The sequence below is a fragment of the Columba livia genome, chromosome 4 (assembly GCF_036013475.1).
Source record: "Columba livia isolate bColLiv1 breed racing homer chromosome 4, bColLiv1.pat.W.v2, whole genome shotgun sequence".
NCBI lineage: Eukaryota > Metazoa > Chordata > Aves > Columbiformes > Columbidae > Columba > Columba livia.
The window spans coordinates 10602602-10625114 of record NC_088605.1 but is presented as its reverse complement, the minus strand read 5'-3'; the positions used below and the strand labels follow the sequence as shown (position 1 = coordinate 10625114).

The 22513-nt window shown below is 40.6% G+C and overlaps 1 protein-coding gene across 7 annotated transcripts in view; it reads right to left on the bottom strand.

Annotated features, from left to right (window-relative positions):
- Positions 1-20601, bottom strand: part of DOK7 (docking protein 7) — a 66290-nt gene extending 45689 nt beyond the window's left edge. For 2 of the 7 annotated variants that reach the window (XR_010472101.1, XR_010472102.1), the window contains exons 1-5: positions 20088-20590; positions 19899-19944; positions 17129-17374; positions 13217-13417; positions 4633-4752 (exon numbers count right to left, since the gene is read on the bottom strand). Coding sequence is in view for 5 of the 7 variants with exons in the window: in XM_065060448.1 (XP_064916520.1) it covers positions 4633-4752; positions 13217-13417; positions 17129-17374; positions 19899-19944; positions 20088-20141 (667 nt within the window). In the remaining 2 variants the exon portion in view is untranslated. Of the gene's footprint in view, positions 1-4632; positions 4753-13216; positions 13418-17128; positions 17375-19898; positions 19945-20087 lie in introns of all 7 variants that reach the window. The other 5 variants (XM_065060448.1, XM_065060449.1, XM_065060450.1 and 2 more) reach the window with 4 other exon arrangements.
- Positions 20602-22513: the final 1912 nt, after the last annotated feature.

The following is a 22513-nucleotide window of genomic DNA, read 5'->3' as shown; positions in this document are numbered from 1 at the left end:
ACAAATTGCTATTCCCCAGAAGCAGCTGATTCTCACATCACTATTTTTGGTTACAGACTGTCAAACACTGATCAGGAGCTTTTGCTACAAGATCGGACTAAGGACTGAAGTCACTGGTATCCGCCTTTTAGAAACCAGTCCTTACTGGAGTACATAACCTATGACCTCCTGTTATATCAGTGTAGAAATACGGCCTAAAAAAAAAAATAAATAAAAACAAGGATTTTTTTCAACAGTGAAGCTGTATTTGTTGGCATCATCCTATACCTTGTACACACACAATCCAAAGCCTCTAAATAACTGTGTAGTAATTTGTCATATTACTAACTCAGAGGACAGAAGCAGCATGACCGGTACTGAGACAGCTGTCCAAGGAAGTTCAGACAGGTTCTGCCCACACAACATCCTACAGTATCTCCAACAACTCTGAGAGCAATTAGTATCTTCATTTCTCAAACTCTTAACATCTATCCTATACCACGATTTACTCCCATGGAATCTAGGCAGCCAGATTCACTCAGGTCCTTTAATCAATTAAGTGTTTTATCATTTTCCAATCAAAAATGAATCCCTTGCCATAAAAAAAATCTGTTGTGTGAGGCAGTCACTGAAATCTTCTTAAAACCCTGCTTTGGGGCAAAAGGGAAGAATTACATCAAATTGGGCTGGACCAAAATTGCCTCTGATGGAGTTTTTATTTTTATATTACGTTGGTGGATATTCAGTAAAGCCACTTCAGCTGCTCATCGTGGGAGATTTTTGAATACTTTGGTAACATACAAATAAAGTGTCACAGTAATTCAAAGCTCCTGGGTTGTTCAGTAAGCACCTGTCAGGAAAAAAATGTATCAAGCCAAGTCAGCAGCTGCCTAAGATATGCTTGATTATATGCATCTTTAAAATGCAATATTGGTTAATTACTTCATTAAACAATGTTAGGTTGAACATCTCTCCTTTCTTTCTTCCGTTGTAACTGTAGACACATTTGCAAATCAGGCCTGGACCCTCACCTTCATGCTAACATCTCCACACCTTGTAAGATGTCTGGAGGAATGAAAAGATGTCCTAAAAGTTTGGGGAGGATCCAGTTGGTACAGATACTGCAGAAGGCAGCCACAGAGCTGTCTTGCAATGGCCAAAGGTGTCTCAGGCTTCAACAAAAAGAAAGAGCATCAGATAGATCCTCAGGAGCAGCACTGCACACTCTCCAGTCAGTCACAAAGCAGTCTGAAAAAGCTTCCAAAATTAAAAGAGAGCATCAAGACTATCAACGTTACACTTGGGATCTTTCCAGCCTGCAGGACTGGACTGTCCCATAGCCTTTGCCAGATAAGAGCACTGATCTGCTCAAAGATATCACTGATCGGCTGGTGGGCATTTGCTGTGTTCATGTTTGGCATTCAAGATGAATCTTGCTAGTGAAAAGAAGGAACTCAATGCACACCTGGTAAACAAACATATCTCAAATAATACGCATGCAAATCTGGTAGAGATTACAAACCATGCAATCAGTGAATCATTACACTGTCAATGCCTAGACTTCTGTCAAGACAAGAACATCAAATGCTCTGGTCTGTTTTTTAAACATCTTCTCAAGAAAAAAAAAACACAAGACTATGCAAGTAGCCAATCACAGCAATTATCTTCCAACAAGTACCTGGGGAAAACAAGCCATCCAAAGACATCCTGTTGCTCATCTGAGTTCTTTGTTTAAAATGCTACACTGTCTAAAAACTTGTACAGATACCTACACTACCTTTGCGTTCCCATTCAATACCATATGTCTTAAATTTGAGACCAAATCATGCACCATTAAACAAATCAAACCCCGCAGTCTGTTAACAGGGCTACCAATAGGAGTATTTTGGTACAATTTCGCAGATTTACTAGACTCCCAAAATAAATACCACACTGTAGTACACTGTAAAACATCTAATTTTTTTTTCTTTTCCATTTTATTTTGGATATACGCATACTAGAATTATTTTTATAATTAGAATATTCACATTCATTTGACACCTATTTCCAAAAAGTCAGAGAATAATCCAGGTTGGAAGGGATCTCAGGAGTTCTTTAGACTAACCTGCTGCTCAAAGCATGTCAGCTATGAGAGACTAGACCAGATTTAGATAACTCCAATGATCAGTCAAGTTTCGAGTTCCACTGCATGGCATTTTCATTATACATTGTATAGATGACATCATAAAATACATACAATAATAATAAATCTGCATTATAAGAACACCAAGCTTTTAAGGAAGTAAGGTATGTTTTTTAAAACTACAGTTCTAAAAAGAAGTGAATATTGTACTTGAGCAAATATCCCCTGCACTCCTTTTGGATACCAGACATTTTACATTTGTTTAAAGAATCACTATAACAAGTGAGAAAATTGGTCATTTGCCAGTCCTCTTTAAACCAGTCTCTATAATTTCATATTAATTTTATGCTAAAACTTAAATATTTCAGCACCCCATTTACCCATATGGTTGAGCTGTTTGCACATGAAGCAACTGTCTTCATTCACTACCCTTTTTCCAAAGACAAACTAAGCAGATGTTGACTGCATCATGTCTCTAGATTATATTTGTTCTGTGCGCATTGGTGTCCAAGAACACTGTCAATGGATTATTTTTTCAACACATTCCATTTTTTTATGTGTACGCCTGCCCTTTGTGTGTTTTCCTTTCTTGAAAATAGCTAAGAGTTATTTGAGCGTATTTTGTGTTTAAGTTGGAAAGGTAGAGGCAACAGCAAGAAGCCAAATTCAAATAGCAAACCATGGAGAGAAGGCTGCTTCCCATAAAAGCTTTTAAATTACATGAAAACAGAACCTTGCATATATAAAGCACAGTTGAGGCTGTGTAGCATTCTGCGCTGCAGTAAATATGAATAACATTGACTAGATGTTTCCTGGTAGAATCCCCAATCTGGAAGTTTTGATCTAGTTACCTGAAGTATGCAGATGATTAATCTAATTAATAACAAATCCTTTCAAAAGGTTGGGTGAAGTTCAATGCTCTTGCCAGATACAGTTTGCAGCTGGTAGAGACTTGACCTTTTCAAGCAATACAGTACATTCCATGTCACAGCATACTAGATAGGGAAAATTAATTTATGGATGAATCATTAGTATTGTACACGTGCCTCAAGCAGGTCTGTGGAAGCTTCTGCGTGGGATAATAAATGAAGTAGAACATAAAAAAATAAAAATTTTCTCTGAAGGCATGTGCACATAGCGGGTGACAACCAACTTGAACAGACAAGGGCAAAGATACAGGGAAATACAAGTTGGAGGGGTCAAAGCAGCTTGGAAAAATGGCTGCAGAGGAGCCTGCAAGAACGTGAGCACAGTTCCCTACTGAACGCTGCTCCTGTCCAGGGAACCAAGGTGAAACTTCACCTTATTTTAGCAGCAAGTCCATCAAGCACAGAAGACAAATAAAAAAGACCTCAGAAAAGAGGTCTTCCCTTACAAAAACCACCCAATAATTCCCAGGATACTCCACATCCACCATGCAATTCAGTGAGGTCAGATGATCTTTACGGTCCTTTCCAGCCCAATCCATTCTATGACTCTATGATTTTATGATTAGCTGGCATCTGAAAACACAATATCAAAAATATGTTTCTAACTATTTTCTTCTACGATTTAGGAGTTGTATGTATGTAATACAGCTTTAGACATGCAGAAAAATGTGCATTCAATAGAAAAGTTTTAAGTATTGGCACTGTTTATTTGGTTTCTGTTGTTGGCTTTTTGTTTGCCTTTTTTTTTTTTTTTTTTTAAAACACTCCACTTGGTTGAATGCAAACAGATCATTATATAACAAGAATGAGGTTTTATTGCCCACTATTCTGCTTATTTTCTTTACTTCAGTGGTACAATTAAAAGAAAGAAGAGATGAACTGAGTTTTCTATCTATGGCATTTACCTTAACTACCTTCTCACAACTTATTTTCACAAATTTCACATCCAGATCTCATCTTTTCCATCACATTTCCTTCCTGCAATTATCTTAATCTTATAACAGCAATAAAACCCTGTCAAACACATATTAACTGTCTAATACTTAAGTAGAGACTCTAAGTATTTCTCACAAATCCCACCTCGTCCTTCACCATTCTTGCAGCCTATTCCCACAATAGCCCACTACCAATTCAGAGACATTTTTGTGCAATCTCATTTCCACACTCTTGCCCTGTTTGACACAGTCATTCCAACTCAATATATATTTCTTCATCTGCTGAAGTCAAAAGGCAACAGGGCTTGCTATGATGCCATCTAATTTCCTCTCTGAATATTACAGCACATGCAGCATTTACCAGGAAATAGGAAAAGTCTAAACCTAATGGTTAGGGTTCCTTTCAACTCAAATCACCATATTTTAGTCCTGTTAAATAAGAGAAGGATAAAGTTAGCAATATCACCAGAAATATGAATGAGCCAGAGCAGCAGGGGAAACTGGGTACATTCAACTGATAAATCTGTGCTGTGACATTTCAGAATGAGAACCACTTTGCACTTTCTACACCCTTAGTGTCTGCAATGTGTTCTTACAATCACAGCAATGAGTGCTAGACATAGCGAGGTCCGACTTTACTTGGTTACTCTATACTTCCTATATTAACCTGGTAGAACTGGACGCAAACCAAAAGGGCCCTTCGTCGGGGAGATGCCACGGACGATACAGTCGAACAGAAAGCTGATCTGCTCTCCTTCGGCACAAGAAAGGAAAAAAACGCCAGCCCCTGCAAGAAAGCACAACATAAGTATCTGTTTTTTCACATGGATACATTAGAAATATATTTAGCTGAAGATACTTATAATATAGCAATCAAGAGCATTAAGTGCAAGCCATGAAAAGAAATCAACAAGATGTCCTCCACAAAAAGAAATAAAAAGAAAAAATTCAGGTCAGCACACACACACTCTATACCACAAATATACAAATAAACCCAATAGCTACCAAATCATTTTGCATTGCTCTAATTGTCTGAGATTCAGGCAATTAGAGCAATGCAAAATACAAGCCATAAGCTCAACAGTTGTTTGGGTCTTTTACTCTTATTTACCCCTAAAATTTTGTAGATCAAATCTCAGCTACGCAGGTGTCAGGGATACTCAAAGTGTCTTTGTCAAAATGAACCAAATTAATTCTACTTTTACCTGATTTTAACAAAGACCAGCTTTTTATATCCCAATGAATCATGTTTTGGTTATATCACCGGATTATATTATAAATTCTCCTAGACTAAGTCTTATGTGTCTATTATTAACAGAACGTAACACAACTCCACAGATTGTCATCAGATCTTTACCCTTTGCTCTATCCTGATATTTTGCTTTCCATTCATTAAGAATAGCCCCAGGCAAAATTAGAATGAGAATCACTAAATAAACAAACAAGTTCTGAGCTGCATGATATATGGCTACGTGGACAGCACACAAGACTAGAAGTGCACCACAGAACATTCTATTTGGGAATTGTCAGTCCGAATATTACTGACCTCGGGGGCGGGAGAGGGGAAGTCTACTTGACCTTTTTGATGATCTTAAAACACCAGGCAAAAAATCACTCCAGTAACCAGTGAGTTCAGGAGAAAAAGAAAATACAATACGCAGATATCAAGTGGAATGGAATTAAATTAGTATAGACACCCTGAAAATGTGCTTCCATTTTGCCAGCGCCAAGCACATTAGAAAACCACAATACCAAATCTAAGACCTGCAGGAGGGTTTTGCATATTATTTTCCTAGGACCTTGGGCCCCTAATCTGGACACAGGTTTAACTTCTGCATTTCTCTAACCAGTTCTGAGTTGCATACATATTTTTGCCAGTTTTACCTTAAACAGCACAGATAGTCTTCTTCAGAATGCCTGAATCCCCATCACTTTCCACATGTATGCCCTGTCATACCTAACACGATACTCACATTTCACTTAAGCAATAGATAAACTTTTGACTGCTTGACAAAGGACTATGGGATTCAAACAAAGGGTGGATCACAAACCAAATTAACTATTTTAGTATATTAAATGTAGCCAGCAAGCAGTAAACTGACCAATTTAGGAAAAGCAAATTCTGGTCCACATTCATTTGTCATTATCAATTTATGTCACATCTAAGTCTCTGCCTGCTCTGCTTAAATCTATTCAAGACAACATTGTTATCAGCATTTCACAGCTTGATTTGTCACTCCACAACATTTGTTCCTCTGCAGATCTTACTGATCAAAACTTCTCCAGCTAATGAAACAGAAATCCTGTTCCCAGTACAGTTTGTTTCATTTGGTGAACTGCTATAATCTCCAATTAGAATTGCCTCACTGGTAGAAGTCAAAGTTATACTTAGAGACTGCCTTGCCAGTCATTTCTAGAGTACACGTTCTCAAACATATTCCTCGAGATTCAGGACAGACAAATATTAAAACACTAAGCTATGTTTAAACAAGTGAAAAGATGAACACACAGTAGCTCATGAAATGTATTAATCAACTGGAATAAAGTCTGCTTAACTCCAGACTTCTGTGGTATTGGTGTTTATTAATGTTTGGGGTTTTTTGTTTTTGTTTGATTGTTTAAAAAAAAAAAAAGTTTGTCCCACATTTCCCCACAGCACGTATACACATCCTGACTTCAATATCAAAGACCATTTAGGAGATTACACCACTAATAAAGCAGTCTGACAGGTATGAAAGTTTCTGGTGGTGACTCACAGTCTTGTCCCATTTCCACTCCTCAAGAGATGCCAAAGAGTCAGAGAACACCACGTTAGAAAAACCTGGGTGCAAGGTATGTATTCAGGAATTATTTAAAACTCAGCTCTTCCTTTGAGCTGCCTTCTCCTCCCCCCACAGCATAATGGGAGTCCAGGGAAATTAGTTTGTCTAATGTTAAATGGTGTGACTCTTCCCCCATCAATCACACTGATACCAGCTATTTAAGAATAAACTCGTGCTAACCATCTTGAAAATGCACCTAGATTCAACATATGAAATTTCAGCATTATCTCAGATGGTTTCCCTCTACCTGGATTGAGCACCAAAGCCTTCAGGGTTGAACAAAGCCTGGACTGAGTAACTAATTAAAAAACATAACTAAGTATTTTATCTTTACACAAAATGTTGTGGAGAAGCAAGGAACAGAAAGCTAAACCAGACACAGATACTTTTAGTCCTCAGTCCTACCACAGAAATATTAAAAAGTCAATTTGCTTCTGTTTGGGGCTTCATGGTTTTTTGTATGGAGAGGAAACCCAATCTAACCACAAGATCATCCGTTCCTTTCAGTAAGGTATTTATTACAGAGGTATTTAAAACTTCAGTTTCACTGCATTTGGAGCTTCACATGAAGAATGGGAGCAAAGATATGGTTTAACCTACAGGGAAGTAACAATAATAGAGTCTGCATAATATCATACAATGTTTCTACGAGCGGCTAAAGGAGAGGGCTTTTGTTTGGGAATTAAAACAACTTCTATAATAACATATCAAGTTTTTTTTCCTGAATGCTACTTGTTTGTCATATTCCTCAAGAATTTCAGAGAAACAAGATAAAATAATCAGATACCTGAAGAAAAATGGTCTTTCCTTTTACTTTTCTGTTAAGAATAAGCAGAGTTATATTTTTATTTAGGTCTTATTTATAAAAAGCATTTTCTTCTAGTGGCAGTATTAAAACAAATACTTAGACTAAACACATATTTAAATGTTGTTACGCTTGCAGACCTGTCTGGGTGCTCAGTTAAGAGCATCAGCTCCTTTAACAAGACTGAGTATGCAGAGAGTTCCAACTGTGCAGGCTATTCATTTTGTACAAAATGAATATACTGTTCTTCCCTTTGAATGCACTTGCACACGGGAAGATGCAAAAGGCAAAAAAGACCCTTCCATGGCAACTGAAGGCTCTCAGATATCAACACAAATATTAATTATTAAAAAAAAAAAGAAGTATTAATAATAATGTAATATTCAGCAATATAGTAGGACTCTTTCCAAAGTATTTGTCTGTAATTCTGGTCACCTGTAACCAAGAAATAAAAAAGACTAATTCATACTGAAAAGACAGGTACACAGGAAAGCTACCAATGAGCTCCTGTATCCTACAGAGAAGATAAAGAGCTGAGTTTTTTTAACCTAGCAATAGTGACAGAGAGCATAAATAAATGCTCTATAAATATTTAATGAGATAAGCATCAGAGAGAGAGAGAGAACATTACACTAAAGGACAGCGTTGGTACAAAAACAATCTAGGATAAAAGAACACATACATTTAGGTTGGAAATTTTAAAAAGATTAAAAGATCAGAGCTATAAAAGGATCTACAGTCCTCAAGACCACATTTTAAACCTAATTCACACTTTGATTCTTTTTCAAGGATGAAAGTCATGACAATACCAGTTTTCAAAAAGTTTTGGACCTTCAGGAACAGTTGACAGTCATTCAGAAGTCAGATTTTTCATTTGCATATGCCTAACCACAACTTCAAAGACCATTTTAATTAATGCTAATATCAAGAAAGGCAGAATATCTTCCTGACATCAGAAGAGTTCTCCTTGAAAGGGATGTATTTCTTCCTTTTTACACCTGTACTGTTTGCACCAGAAAGTAGTGTAAGCTTAAGGGATGAGGCGGGGGGGGAGAACTTCAAGCTCCATCACCTACAGTTTCACATTTGTACATCAATCCACACTTCCTACTACATGTTACTTTTCCATCTGGCACCCTGGCCTATGGATTGAACCATTTACGTTTTCTGCAGTCTGGAGATAAGATACAGCAGCACTCAATAAGCCCAAACCAGTTTAAATTCTTGGAGCACAGCAAATGCATCAAATCTAGAACGAGTTACAGAATAAATGCCACAATTCAGCTAAACAACATCAATGAAGGGCTACTTGTATACCTCATTCCAGAGCCCTGGAACAGACTCACAAGAGAGGCTGTCTCTTCTCTGCAGACATTCAAACCCACCTGGACACATTTCTGTGTGATCTGCTCTGGTGAACCTGCTTTAGCAGGTGGGTTGGATTAGATGATCTCCAGAGGTCCCTTCCAATCCCAACCATTCTGTGATTATTTCTGCGCTTTCTTATACAACTAAGATTTAAGACTGGGAACAAAGCATTTAAGCTTAGGAGCAGCAACCAGAATTTAGGGTCTGTCCCTGCACTTGTGCTCCCAGGTTCAAGGCTACAGACACATACTCCATTTCTCTCTTCTGATCCCAGTGACATTTTCACATCTCGTTAAAAGTGAGGCAATTTCCAGGCTTTGTAGTAGGCTGTTCTTTTTGTGGGCACTAACCACTCCACAGAAGGGAAACAAAGATTTGAAGTCCTGCAGGCTGAAGGAGGCTAGGAGCTCAGGTTTCCCACTCTGTAGAAGTATGGCAACCAGAAAACACACACACAGCAACACCACCACCACTTTGTCTTTCCTAGTGATGTTTCAGTGTGTCCCCTCCAGTTAGGCAACTCACTTCGAAAAATATTCCTGTTTTGTTTTTTTAACTGCTTATCTAGAGACCCATAACATCTTCACTCTCACTTCCTAGAATCAGCTTGCAGGAGCAGACTTTGGCCTGTTCAGGAATTTACTTGGAAGAATCCCATGTGATACAGTCCTGGTGGGAAGTGGGATCCAGGAGAGCTGGCTGATTTTCGAGGATCACCTACTGCAAGTTCAAGCCAATCAAATGTGGTGGGAAAGTCTGCATAGCATACATAGAAGCAGGGTGGCCAAGATGACACAGGAGGAATAGAGACACACTGTACAAGCACAGAGGAATGGGCTTAGGAAACCCTGATTCTGCCTGGACTTGAATTTGGAGAGGGATGTGAAAGGCAACAAGAATGGCTTCTGCAAGTATATCAGCAGCAAAAGGAAAACCAGGGAAAACTTCACCTACTGTTGAATAGAATGGTAGACATGGTGACAAAGGACATGTAAGATGCCAAAGTACTCCAAGTCTACTTCACCTTGGTCTTTACTGAAAAGATTAAATTCCCCCATCAGGAATCCCAGGCCCTTGAGATTTGTGGGAAAATCTAGAAAAGCAACAACTTTCCCTTAGTGGAAGAGGACCGGGTTTAGGAACATTTAAACAAATCGAATATACTCAAGCCCATAAGGCCTTATGGGATGCATTCCCATGTGCTAAGGAAGACATCAGTGTCATTGCAAGTACGTTATTATCTTTGAAAGTCCATGAAGACTGGGGGATGGAATGGTGTGCCTAAGGGCTTAGGGAAGGAAAAAAAAATCAAACAAACAACAAACAAAAAAGCAGACGATGTAACTTCTGTCTTCAAGAAGGAGGATTCAGAGAACCACAGACCAGGGAAGGTAACAGTACAAATAATCCTAGAAGCCGTTTCCAAGAAAGATGCTGACTGGGTATAGTTGGTAATACAGAAGGAAAATAACACCTAATCAATCTCATAGTCTTTGATAAAATTACCAGCTTGGTAGATGAAGCAGTAGATATTGTTTGCTTTTACTTCAGCAAAGATTTCAGCATGATCTCCTATAATATATTGATCAACAAACTGATCAAGTACAGACTAGGTAAGTGAACAGTAAGATGGACTGAAAACCATCTGAACTGCCAGGCTGGAAGGGTTATGATCCGCAGCAAAAAGTCCAGTTGGAGGACAATCCCGACTGGTGTGTGCAAGTGGTCAGCACTGGAGATAGTGTTCTTTAATATCTTCATGAATTACCTGGATGATGGGACAGAGCACACCCTCGGCAAGTTTGCAGAAGGTACAAAATTGGGAGGAGCAGCTGATACACCAGAATATGGGAAATAGTCACTCACAGAGGCTGTGGGGTGCCCATCCTTGGAGATATTCAAAGCCTGACTGGATATGGTCTTGGGCAAACTGCTCCAGCTGACCCAGCTTTGAGCAGGGGAGTTGGACAAAGTAACCTCCAAATGTCCCTCTCAAGCTGTCTTTAACATTTAGGCATTTGTGACATTCAAATCTGATCTCATTCTAAAAAAAGTTCTCTTACTATACTGTAAAAACTTAATAATTAGCATTAGCTGCTGCATAACCAGATCAGCAGTGTCCCATCAACACTTTAATAACACAACTGCTACGGTAAATTCTCTGTGCAAAAGCACTGCTAATCTTTCAAAATAAATTACAACATTAATTTGTATTATCAAACAACTAAGCAAAAATTGACAGAAAGCTATTTCAGATTAATATTTTTGTTCAATTACTTGCTACTTTTCAAAATCCAAGCATTAGAGTGAACTGGTGATATTCTATTAATATGTATTAAAGCATAAAATTTTCTTTCAAAACAATTAACAGTAAATGAAAGTTCCTACTATATTCGTAATGTTATGAGATGTCAGCATTTACTACAAAACCCAATTAAGAATAAAAAGACCAACACTGCTATTTCCTAACCACTGTAATGAAAGTAAAATGCACAAACTGAGTGGTCTATATTTACTGTACAGGCTACTGAACATTTTTTACATCACATAAAACCAGTTCATATTTCTTATATTGTGGTTCAACTTGGGGAAATTTTCTCCCTGTAAGCATTGTGAAAAGTTCCATTCAAAACTAATTTTTCTATTTTCAGTTAATAATTCAAAGAGGGGACCCAAATTATGTCAGCATAGCAGTGCACACATTTATTGTAAGGCCAGCTTGCATTTAAAGTGGTACTTGGATACAGAGGCAGGAAGGCACAATTGCTGTACTTTGAATGGAGAAAAACCTGTTGAAACCAAAACTGCTGGTATTCAAATCAAAGCTGCAGGTTCAAGTTTAGCCCAGGTCTACAAGAGAGGGGGGAAAAGGTGACTGTGCTGACTATCCTTTATGCTCTGTAACCAGTTATCTACCTCACAGACTAAACCACACTAGTAGGGAATAAGGCAATGGTATGGTAGTTCCCATACCAGTTTTTAACCGAAACAGAATAACCTTAAAAGAAAACAGAGTCGTATCCTCACAGGCTATACCTATATCCCATTCCTGCACATGGTGGAAACCCTTCTTTAGGCCCGACTTCCCAATTAAATAGGGAAATATTTGAACCAGAATCTTACACATCGAAAACAATATCTCAAGTCAGGAATCAGGATATAATAGCTGATTCCATACCATCCTTGTAACTCAGCTTCATACTTTTCAGTAGACAAAAAGAAAGCGCCTCACTGGAGTAAAACAGTCAAAATAATTTCTTTCCCTTTCCTCCCCATATGTTGCCAAAAGTACCAAGGGAGAATATCTTTGGATTTAGATCAACTCTGAAACCTTCTATTTCTTCAGTTTGGTAACTGAAAAAATCCATTATTTTCACGTTTCACTATGCAAGTCAAACAACTTCACATCAAACTGGCATTCTGCAATACCCCCTTCCATTCACAGATCTTCAGTTCAGCATGTCTTCAAACTCTGCTTTTGAACTTTAAACTTCATGCGTTCTAATGATGTATATGATATATACCAGCGCATTAATAATCTTTCCTTTTCAGCTCTCACATAGGAACTTTACACTGTATCTGAAGTAAGAATGTGAGAAGTCCTAAACTGGAGATTGGAACAAGAGATTTATCCCCATCTAAAGGGTATCTTGGCCACTAGGCTACAAAAACTACCTTCAGTTGCTTGTTTTCATTTTGACCTCAGGAATCTCACCATCCCATAAAGTAACAAAGCTAATCTGTAGGGAAAGAAAGGGAACACACAGAAGTTCCTAACTTTTAGGAGCTAGAAGTCCTCTACAGGACTTAGACATTTGTATTTTCACAATGAGAGCCTTGAGGCTGCATGTAACCTCAAGGCTCTGTACCATTTTCCCTCTGCAAAGAAGAAAATAATTAACCACAACTTAATAATCTGAACATTAAACCATTTTGCCTTATCTCTTACATCACACATGTCACAAAATTTCATTACCTTATTTTTGCTCTGTGTCCACTAGCAACAGTTGGCAAAACATCACCTGGAGAGCCACAGGGCAGTGTTCAGTCAGGACTCCACACAGTCACACTTTTACTGAACACCAGGGCTAAAGCCTACAGAAATCTACTCAGTAAAACAGACCCACTGACACGAGGCTGCCTGTATGACAGAGCAGCACAACTGGGTCTGCAGTCTCCACTTTGAATGACACTAGCATTTACATTTCTACAAGTTTTCAAACAACTTTTAGAAGACAGGTTCCATCTGTACTTACAGAAGCCGCACCTGGTACCTCCTTCAAAGATGAATCCATTTGGGACAGCTCCATACCGACGCAGATCCGAGAGCTTCCATTGCCCCATGACACTAGGAGGAAGGTCTTTTACAAGGACGAGAATGTCATTGCAGAAATGCAGGGTAGCAGGCCCACTCTCTAGTTTAGTGCCAGGTGCTACAAAAACTTGAAATCTATGAACTATCAGATAAGGAAGAAAAAAAAAATTACCATAGAAAACAGGAGGTACCATGACTTATGTCACACAAGTCACTCCATTGAGCTGCGGTATGCGGACTCACCCCTGCCCACACCATGAGGTTCCAGCATAAAGATTCTAAGTGAAGCCCAGACAGCCCCATGTGAGTAGCTATGAACTCATTATGTCAGTTTAGGATTGGAAAAAAAACATACCTTGGCTTAATGCTACAAATTATTAAGTTGTAATACTACATTAAGTCATCCTAAGTCTTTCAGGCTACTCCCTATCTCAAATTAGTCAGTTATTCAGTTACCTCTTCCATACTTGCATCATTACACGAGCTTCTTTCTGCATCCTCCTCTCAAGCAGCTATGCCTCTCCTTTCCTACATGCGCACACACAAAACTGTGCCCAAGGAGCCCAAAAGCCAAGGCTCAAAGAAGCAGGCAAATTCTAACCAGAGCTCTGACTCATTTGCAACATTTAACAAACTGCTTCACTCCTTCCTTTGCAGCAAAGGTTTTCCTGCCTTTGTGCATCTTTTGGGAGTTGGTGATGGTAGATGCCCAGGCACGTACAATTACTAGAAAACTAAGTGATTCATAGGTAATAAACACTCTTAGATGTCAGCTAGTCCTTCATATTTCACAGCCTAAACCTGAAATAAGTGGAGGGGAAAGAAAGGAAACACCTGTCTCATTCAAGTTTACAAAATTCAGGTTCAAATACCAACTCCTATATCACAAGGTCCTTACTTAAAGTAGCAGCTGTTCTAGGCTGGTCTCCCAATTTTCTCCAGAGCTCTTGCATTTTGAATAATAAGCTATTGAGAACATTTCAAAGGCACAAATCTCACAGTGTTTCAAAGGGAGCAATTTAAAACAACTGTTTTGACCTTCACTACTCCTCTAGTTTCTTTCATCTTGTGATTAGACAAAAAAAAACACCTGTTGTGATGCAGAGAATCATCAGGGCTGTTACATTTCCAGTCAGAGGTTTCCAGTGGAGTATTTATCAAGAAGCACATAGATTTAGCTTTTGGTTATCCATCCATACAAAGAGCTTCCTGCCTGTGAAATCAGCAGGGTGACTTCCAGGCAGTCTCACTTCTTACAACCACTGTTCCCTGTCTCTTGGCTGTGCTTCTTCAGGCATCGTGAATTTCAGCTATGTCAAAGTCTTGCTCCTTATCTAAATACTTGCTATATTCTTAGTTACCATCTTAGCTGTAAGTCAACTCCTCATCTGTGACATGCATTTGGTAAGTTCCCTGAGGCTCCATCAGAATTAGCCACAAAGTCATTCGAGTGAAATGTGCAAGGAGACAGAGATAGATCTAACTAACTACAGCTCTACTTACAGCTTTGCCAGTAGTACTGCTAGGGAGCAAATCTATAGTCACACGATGTCCCCTTTTGGGCACACAGTTGTTACACAACCTGCTTAAACATAAACTATGAAAAAGATACCAAAACCATCTGATTAATAATGTTCAGTAAGGAATCTTTAATATCATTTGCACCCCCCTGCCCAGTTAAGTCTGCCCAGTGCTTTCCTGGCAATTAAACCATGGGAGCAGAAGCACCAGGGTACTTTCTGTCTCATAAATGAGGAATGGAGTGCACACTTAAGGCAATCAGTTGCAAGTTACAACAGTTGCCAAAAACAAAGAACTGCAACTCAGATTCTAGACCACTGTTAAAAAAAAGCATTTCCAAACATGAACAAAACCAAAGTAGAGGGGAAAAAAACAGATCTGGTAATGAAGCTTTTGCCATGGGCTGCTTTCCTGCTAAAGTGGATTTTTTTTTTTTTTTTTAAATTCTCCCCAGCCATATGCTTCTGCTAATCTGGGGAGGGGGGGCAGGGAAGCACCAAACACAAAAAAAATACAACCGCACCACCAACAAAAAACACACAGTTGAATATACCCATGAACAAGATGTATTATTCAGGTTCCTCATTTCCTTCAGCTAATCTTTTCCTCTTCACAGCTATTTACTGAGCTGCACGCAGTATGCTAACTTCCTCAGAATGAGTTATGGGCTCAAGAACTCTTCTCACACCTGACCTATACCTCAAACCACTAAATTCCACTGTTTTCTCTAATCCTGGTTCTTTTAATCCAGGAATCACATCCACCTCATCTGCTAAGAATAGAGAGAGAGAACACTGGGAACTCCAGAGCAAACACCTCCATTCTGTAGTCCTCATTCAAGAACAGGAGTCCTTTCACTTTGTTGGTTTTTCTTTTTTGCTTCCCAGACTCTGAGGTCATCTGTTCATAGTCTATTTTTATCACCCAGCCACCTTACTTCAAGGCACACAAAGGCGCCCTTACTACGCTTCAAGAAAAAACACCATTCACCATCCTCTCTTCATCTCAGTCTCCACTCTTTTGTGTCTTCACAAACCAAATTCGCTTCAATTTGACTTCTTTCTCCTAACTGAACCTGCATTGAAAGATAAAATCCTGAAAAACAACTTCTGTACTCTGGTCTATCCCCTTTCCCCTAAGCTATTTTGTAATTAACATTCCACTAATTATTGCCAGTTCAAGCAATTACACTCATTTTCTTACTTCATTTCTTCACCTCCATACACATTCTCTCCCACTCCATCTTTACTCTATGGCTGCACGTCATAATCCAATAGGCTCTATTTCTACCTCACTTGTAGCTTTCCTTAAAAACAAAAGCTCTTTGCTGTTCTGCATTTCCTTCTATCACAATCATAACACACATCCAGAAACAGAACCGGTACATAATAAAGCTGCAACAGTGTACCAACTACTCCAGCTATGCATGCCTGTATTGAAACCCTCTCTGACCTTCCCCCTTACACAAGGCTTCATATTTGATAGCTCCAAGTGGTACATCCATACATCACTCTTCTGATACTTGTACATTTTATTACTGTAAAATTCCTAGGCCATCTTTCTGTGTATGTACTTCAAAGAAAAGAGTCCACAAATGCAACAGATGGCCAAGCATATGTAAGAAATTATTAAGATAGCTAATGTGTGTCCCACACACACCTGTCCTGCTTTCCTAGTTATGACTAAACAAACATAAGACAGATACTTTGGATTACCAATATTATCACTCCTTGTTCACCACTGTACATTTTAGAGCTGCTAACCAAGCAAATAAAATAAATGAAAGGATGCATGAGAGTGAAGTTAGCTGGAAAGACTATGCCTGATGACACTCCTTGTTGCAAGATGGCTCTTCCTGAAGGGGGCACTAGCAGCAATAAGCATCACCAGCGCAACACCTACCAGGCAGCTCAGAAAACTGGGTTTGAACCAGCCCATTTCTACTCAGGACTCTCCTTCTCTTAATTCAGGCTCCCTCTGAATCCTGTTGTCAAAATTCCCAATTAAAATACAGGGCCAGAAGTAGAAGTCCGATCACTTTGCTTCAAAGCTACACACTTTCGGTGCCAAAATCAAAAACTAAGTTAAGGGCTCTTGTAGTTAGTTGTCAGCACTGGGCAGTAATGTAATCAACACCTATCGTAAGGGACACCTGCTTTAAGATGGAAGGGGAAGACCAGCCTCTTCGCTCTCGAATTAGTGACAGTCTTTTCCTTAACTGTACTTTGTTATTTGCATTTTAGCTGTGCTTTTCTTTGCCTCTTTCCCCTGAGGAGAAAAAAAAAAATAAACAAATAAATAAATAGAAAAAGTGTGAGAAGGCAAAGATTACCTTCCCCCAAACTGTAGCGGATTCGTACATCCCACGCACACATTGTTTCCTTGTTCTCGAACCCCAGCATCACAACTTGAGAGAGACAGATGATTGCAAGCGTGTGATTCAAGCCCTCGTAGGACAGCCCAGGATCCAAGCCACAGATGTCTTCTAAGGTCATGCTGCTCCTCTCCTTATGCCCTTTTGCACGTTCAGATTTATCCTTGTACACCAGCATGAGCAAACAGTCTAAAAGAAGCAAAACTGTCAGAGATGATGAGGCAGAACATAGAACATAACGCATTTCTCAGTACTCTGCTTCAATACAAAGGTGCTTTAGACAACTTCAGGGTCAATCTGATCAAGTCAATGTGAGAACTCAGTTTCCTTTTCCCACCCACCCCCAAGTAGTTTGCAGCCCTTGTTTTCAGGGAGCAAACACTGACGGCATGTTTAAAAGCTAACCTGCAGTATTAGAAATAAGGAGGTAAATAAAAAGTCTTCCCTATTTTATTTTTCAAAAGTCCAGTGGTTTTTCAGATACTCTCCCGAATCTGGAAGAGACTGACTCATTAATTCTGAACATTAGGAGTTACACTGTGGTAGCTGTTCACATTACAAACACTAAAGACCAAGAAGCTATTGTCATCTATATTTCCATTAGAACATACTGAACCACAAATGAAATTCTTACAGTAGTTCAGAGATTACTCAACTACTAAATGGCGAGCAGACTGCACTGCCAGATTGTTAGTGTCAGCTCAGGTTTCCTAGTTAAATGTTACACAGTAGCCATTGCTAAATAATCATTATGTGCCACACCTTTTTGGAAAAAAAATAAATATTCACTTGTGTCACCACTTGTTTTTAACCCCTTCCTAGAGGTGTTTATTACATAGTAACTATGCAAAGGAAGAAAGTAATTCAAGTGCCAGGGTCCAATGGGAAAGGCACATTTCACGAGCTAACACAAAAGAAGGAAAAAAAGGGGACAGACCCCCCACCTTTTGTATTTATCACTCCTCTTCCCCGGGTTCCCTTCCTATGACATAGCACTCAGTTGTAAATTAAATTAACGGTCAACATCAAAGCTGTGACATCCACAGCTCAAGCTGACCCACATGCCACAGAGGAGAAAACCCCCACACGTCCCATTTTATGAATGTTGGGGTGCGATGCTCTGAGCCCTGGCGAGGTGCCCTGTGGCTCTCTGCTGGGAAAAAGGCTGGCAAGTCTCCAAAGAGGTGAAAAATGACTGAAAGGCTGAACCGTCTGCTAACTAAAGAAGAGCTTTGCATGGACTCCCAATTGTTTTTGTGCACCTGTTAGCAAAAGCAGCTGCAGCTACGATATTTAAACATTCTGCAATACAGTTGTGTGTCTGAAGAACAAATGACTATGGTTTACAAAATAAGAAAAGCAAATCACTGGGCCTTTTCTTGGTAGACCTCACCAATTTAGCTAGAATAAAAATACTGATTTTCAGGACATTATCAGTCAGTAAGTTTTCAAGGCAAGCTCCCCTATCTTCCCCCTTCCAACTTGGCTTACTCACAATAGAAATCCAGGCCTATATTCGCATGTCTAGATACCTGCTCTAGGATCAACAGATGCCCATTCATGCAGAGAAGTGGAACACATTCAGCCAAGATACAGGCATTTGAGACACTAACACATAACTGTAACAACTTAGGTCTGAAGAGCTTTAATTACTAAGAAACCTTCTAGATGACGCAACAATCTAGAAAAGATGCCATAATCTGTTCTGCAGCAATGCAGATTCACGTTTTGTAAGTACAGGCAACATTTACCCCAGAAATATATACTTTTGGGTTTAAGTGTTTTCCCTGTTAGGAATAGATGGGGAAACCTGAAACTTACTTTTCCTTCTCCAGCAGTAAAACATCAACTCTGAATAACGTTTTCAATTTCCCCTTCAGAACAACATTTTCAATTTCCCCTTCAGAAACATGGAAGCGATTTTTTTCTTTAATTTAAAATGTCATTTTATTTTTAAATTGAAGTGATATTTTATGTCAAAACACTGATCAAAAATAACTACAGAGCTTACATTGCCAGGCTGTTTTTTTTTTTTTTTTTTTTTACAGCCACCAATCATCCTGAAGGAATAAAGTTTAAAAAATAAAATATAAAAAACGCATTTTAAACGAACCAAAACCAAGCAGCTGTGCCTTGAAAAGTCACCTTTCCCAATGATCTGAGTCAGCGACCGGTGCTAAGCTACTAAAACCCCTCTCTCCGCGGCCGGACACAACGCCCGGGCACCGCTGTCGGCCCGATGGACAAACGCGGCCCCCGGGCAGCGGCCGCGGGGTCTCCGCGTTACACCCGCTGAGGGGGCGGCGGGTGTCGAACCGGCCCCCGGCCCCCGCTGCGGGGAAGGCGACCCCGGGCCGCTACCGGCGGGGAGGAGACGGGAGGCCCTGCGGCTCCTCTCCGCGTTCGGAACACTCTGGGGGGTTCCGACAGCAGCCGCCGCCTCCTATTTTTGGCCGCCTGATCCGTCGCCAGATAATTTATTCCCCGCTCCCCCGCGTAAAAATAAACAAATAATAAATTAAAATATGAGGAAAGAACAGCGAACGGCTTGAGGAGAGCCCCACCGAGGGGGATCTCCAGCGGTAGCTCACGTCTAGGAGAGCCCTCTAAACTCCTTGCCCCCGGGGCCCCAAACCTCGTCCCCCCCACGGTCGGGCAGAGGACAAGGGACTCCCCGGCACCTTCCTCCCCCCACCCCCCCCAAAAAAAAAAACGGGCCCCCTCTTACCTGCCACCGGGGAGGGCTTGCGCAGCACCAGCCACCTATTCTTCCACTGCAACGAGAGGCAAAAGGAGAGGGTTAGCCATGGCCGGAACGGGGAAGAGCCGGCTCTCTCCCCTCCTGGGGAGGGGGCCGCCAGACGGGGACCCCCGTCCCGCCGCGGGGCCAGGCCGAAGGGGTGCCGGGAGCGGGCACCTTTTTTCCATCTCTCAACTTGACGTGACCCTCCACCACCACGGAATCCGTCATCTTCAGTCATGATTCCGGACAGCTGCGCCCGGCTCGCTGCTCCCTCCCCGCGCTCTGCCCGAGGGGTCACTTTCAAAATAGCTTTATTAGGTCCCCGCACAGGCACAGGGAGCGACGCGGGCGAGCGGCCAGCGCGGCCCGGCCCTCCCCGGCGCCCCCCGCCACACCGGGCAGGGGGACAGGCAGGGGCCGGGCCGGCGGATGGGAGAGGGGGTCCTGCGGAGTTTTCTAGCGGTTCTTTATTCATGCATTTTATTGTGGTGTTGGGTTTGTTTGTTTTGGGGTTTTTTTTAACTATTATTATTTTCCCTCCGGTGTTCCGGTAGCCAGGGGCGCGATTCGGGACACCCGGAGGGCGGCAGCCCTGCGGGGCCGCCTCGGCGGATCTCCTCCGGGCGCGACCCCGCGCCGCCCCCCGCCGCGATCCCGCTCCGGGCTTTGCAGCTGACCGCCGCCACAGACTGGCGGCCGGGGACGGCGGGAAGGCCCGGATCGGATTCCGCCCTCCGCGGAGCGGGGCCAGGTGCCGGCGGACCTAACCACCCGCTTTCCCGCGCCCCCGAAGCAACCGATTCCTTATAACGCCCAGATTTCTCTGGCAAAAACTGTAATTACTGCTCCTCTTGACTCCCAGAAGACATACAGCCCCGGATAAAAATACCCTTTTTTTTTCGCTTCATTGCAATGCAGCTGTCACGAGATAACAACCCACTTACACCAAACCCAGAGCAACTACAATTAATAGAATAAGATGTGTTAATGATGTCCTCAGATTTATTTCAACGAGCAATGGACTAATTAGGGTCCATTATTCTAAAAATACTCCTACTGCATCTTATTTGATGGTAATTGGTTCTTCAGCTTTTTTTTAAACAGCACCACAGCACATTTTTTTCTTTCAATAGCACAATAGAGGGGCTTTTTAGATGTTTGCATTTATTTCTTCCGTTTGCATCGGTCACTTTGCATGGAATAACATATAATTTAATGAAACCATTTTTAAGTGTGTTTCATAATGAATTGGGAAGGTGTTTGTTCAACTGGCTTTGCATTCTAATTCAGTTTCAATATAAATGTTAGGAAAAATATCAGATAAAATTTCACTAGTAAATTTAAGTTGGATTTTCATTTTAACCAAAGTGATAAGAACTTATAGAGAAGAGAAAAATACAGACGATGAGTTTCTGTGGGGTAATGCTCAACAGGAAACTGGGAGGTAGAAGGCACTGCAGTGCCCCATAGGAATGTGACCAATGTCAGGGGTGTGAGAGGTCCAGCAAGGGCCTCCCACTTAACCTGGATGTCTCCTCGCCAGCCCTAGTCTGGGTTTGTGGATTTAATACAGTCACCACACATCAGATGCTCAAATGATGAAATTCAGTTCCACCAAATCAATGCAGTAACAGTGGGCAAACAGGCTTCTTTGAAAGCCACAAATTAATTTTAATGCATTCAGACCATGTCAGTAATGACTGAAGATCTGCCATTTAGACCTATGAGGGCAGAAAATAGGCTGTTTCACTTGTGAACATTTAATACATCTTTTAAAAATATTTTATTGGTCATATTGGTGGTGTTACATACTGATATAAGCAACATAGATTTTGAAAACAGGACAGCTAAAAAGCTGCAGATGGATTGCCAGAAACACAAGTTTGACCCCTTTCCTATCAATCAGCCACCTTCTTTACAGCAAGAGAAGACTGAGAGAATATACATAACACAAAACTGTGAGATTAAAAGCATGCACAACGCGGATAGATAGGAGTTGTGAAATGAAACTGAAGTCACAGAACAGATATGGACATTTGGAATGGCATGAGCATTGTGTGTAAACCTGTTCTAAATGAAGAACTCTTCTTCCAAAGAAGAGTAAATAGTTCCTTCATGCTGACTTAGTACTTGTCTTTCAGCAGCAGGTGCAATTAGTCTGGTTACACAATCATGTATATTTCATGGAGTTAAGCAAGCCAGACTTGTACTACAAATGGTCAGGGTGGCAAACCTAGGCAACAAGAGTCTTCAGCTTGGTTTGGAATCAAGACCCTAGAGGTGGATGTCGGTTTTTCACTGGAGTGTTTAGTGCTTCAGAAAAAACAAACTAAAGACTTTGATCTTAGTATTTACAGTATTCATATCTGAAAATTGTGTCTAAGCTCTTGCATCTGTCTGATGGAAATTTTGTACAACACTTGCATGAAACTGGGAGCACCACCAGCTGAAATTGATTCTCACACAGAGCTTTTCAGATGCCTTCCAGCACACAGAACTGTTATTTCATTTTTTTTTCTACCAGCTTTCAACCTGGTGAACAACCTACAGAGGGATTCAAAGATTCATTTATAACTTTATACACAACAAAGCCCAAGAAA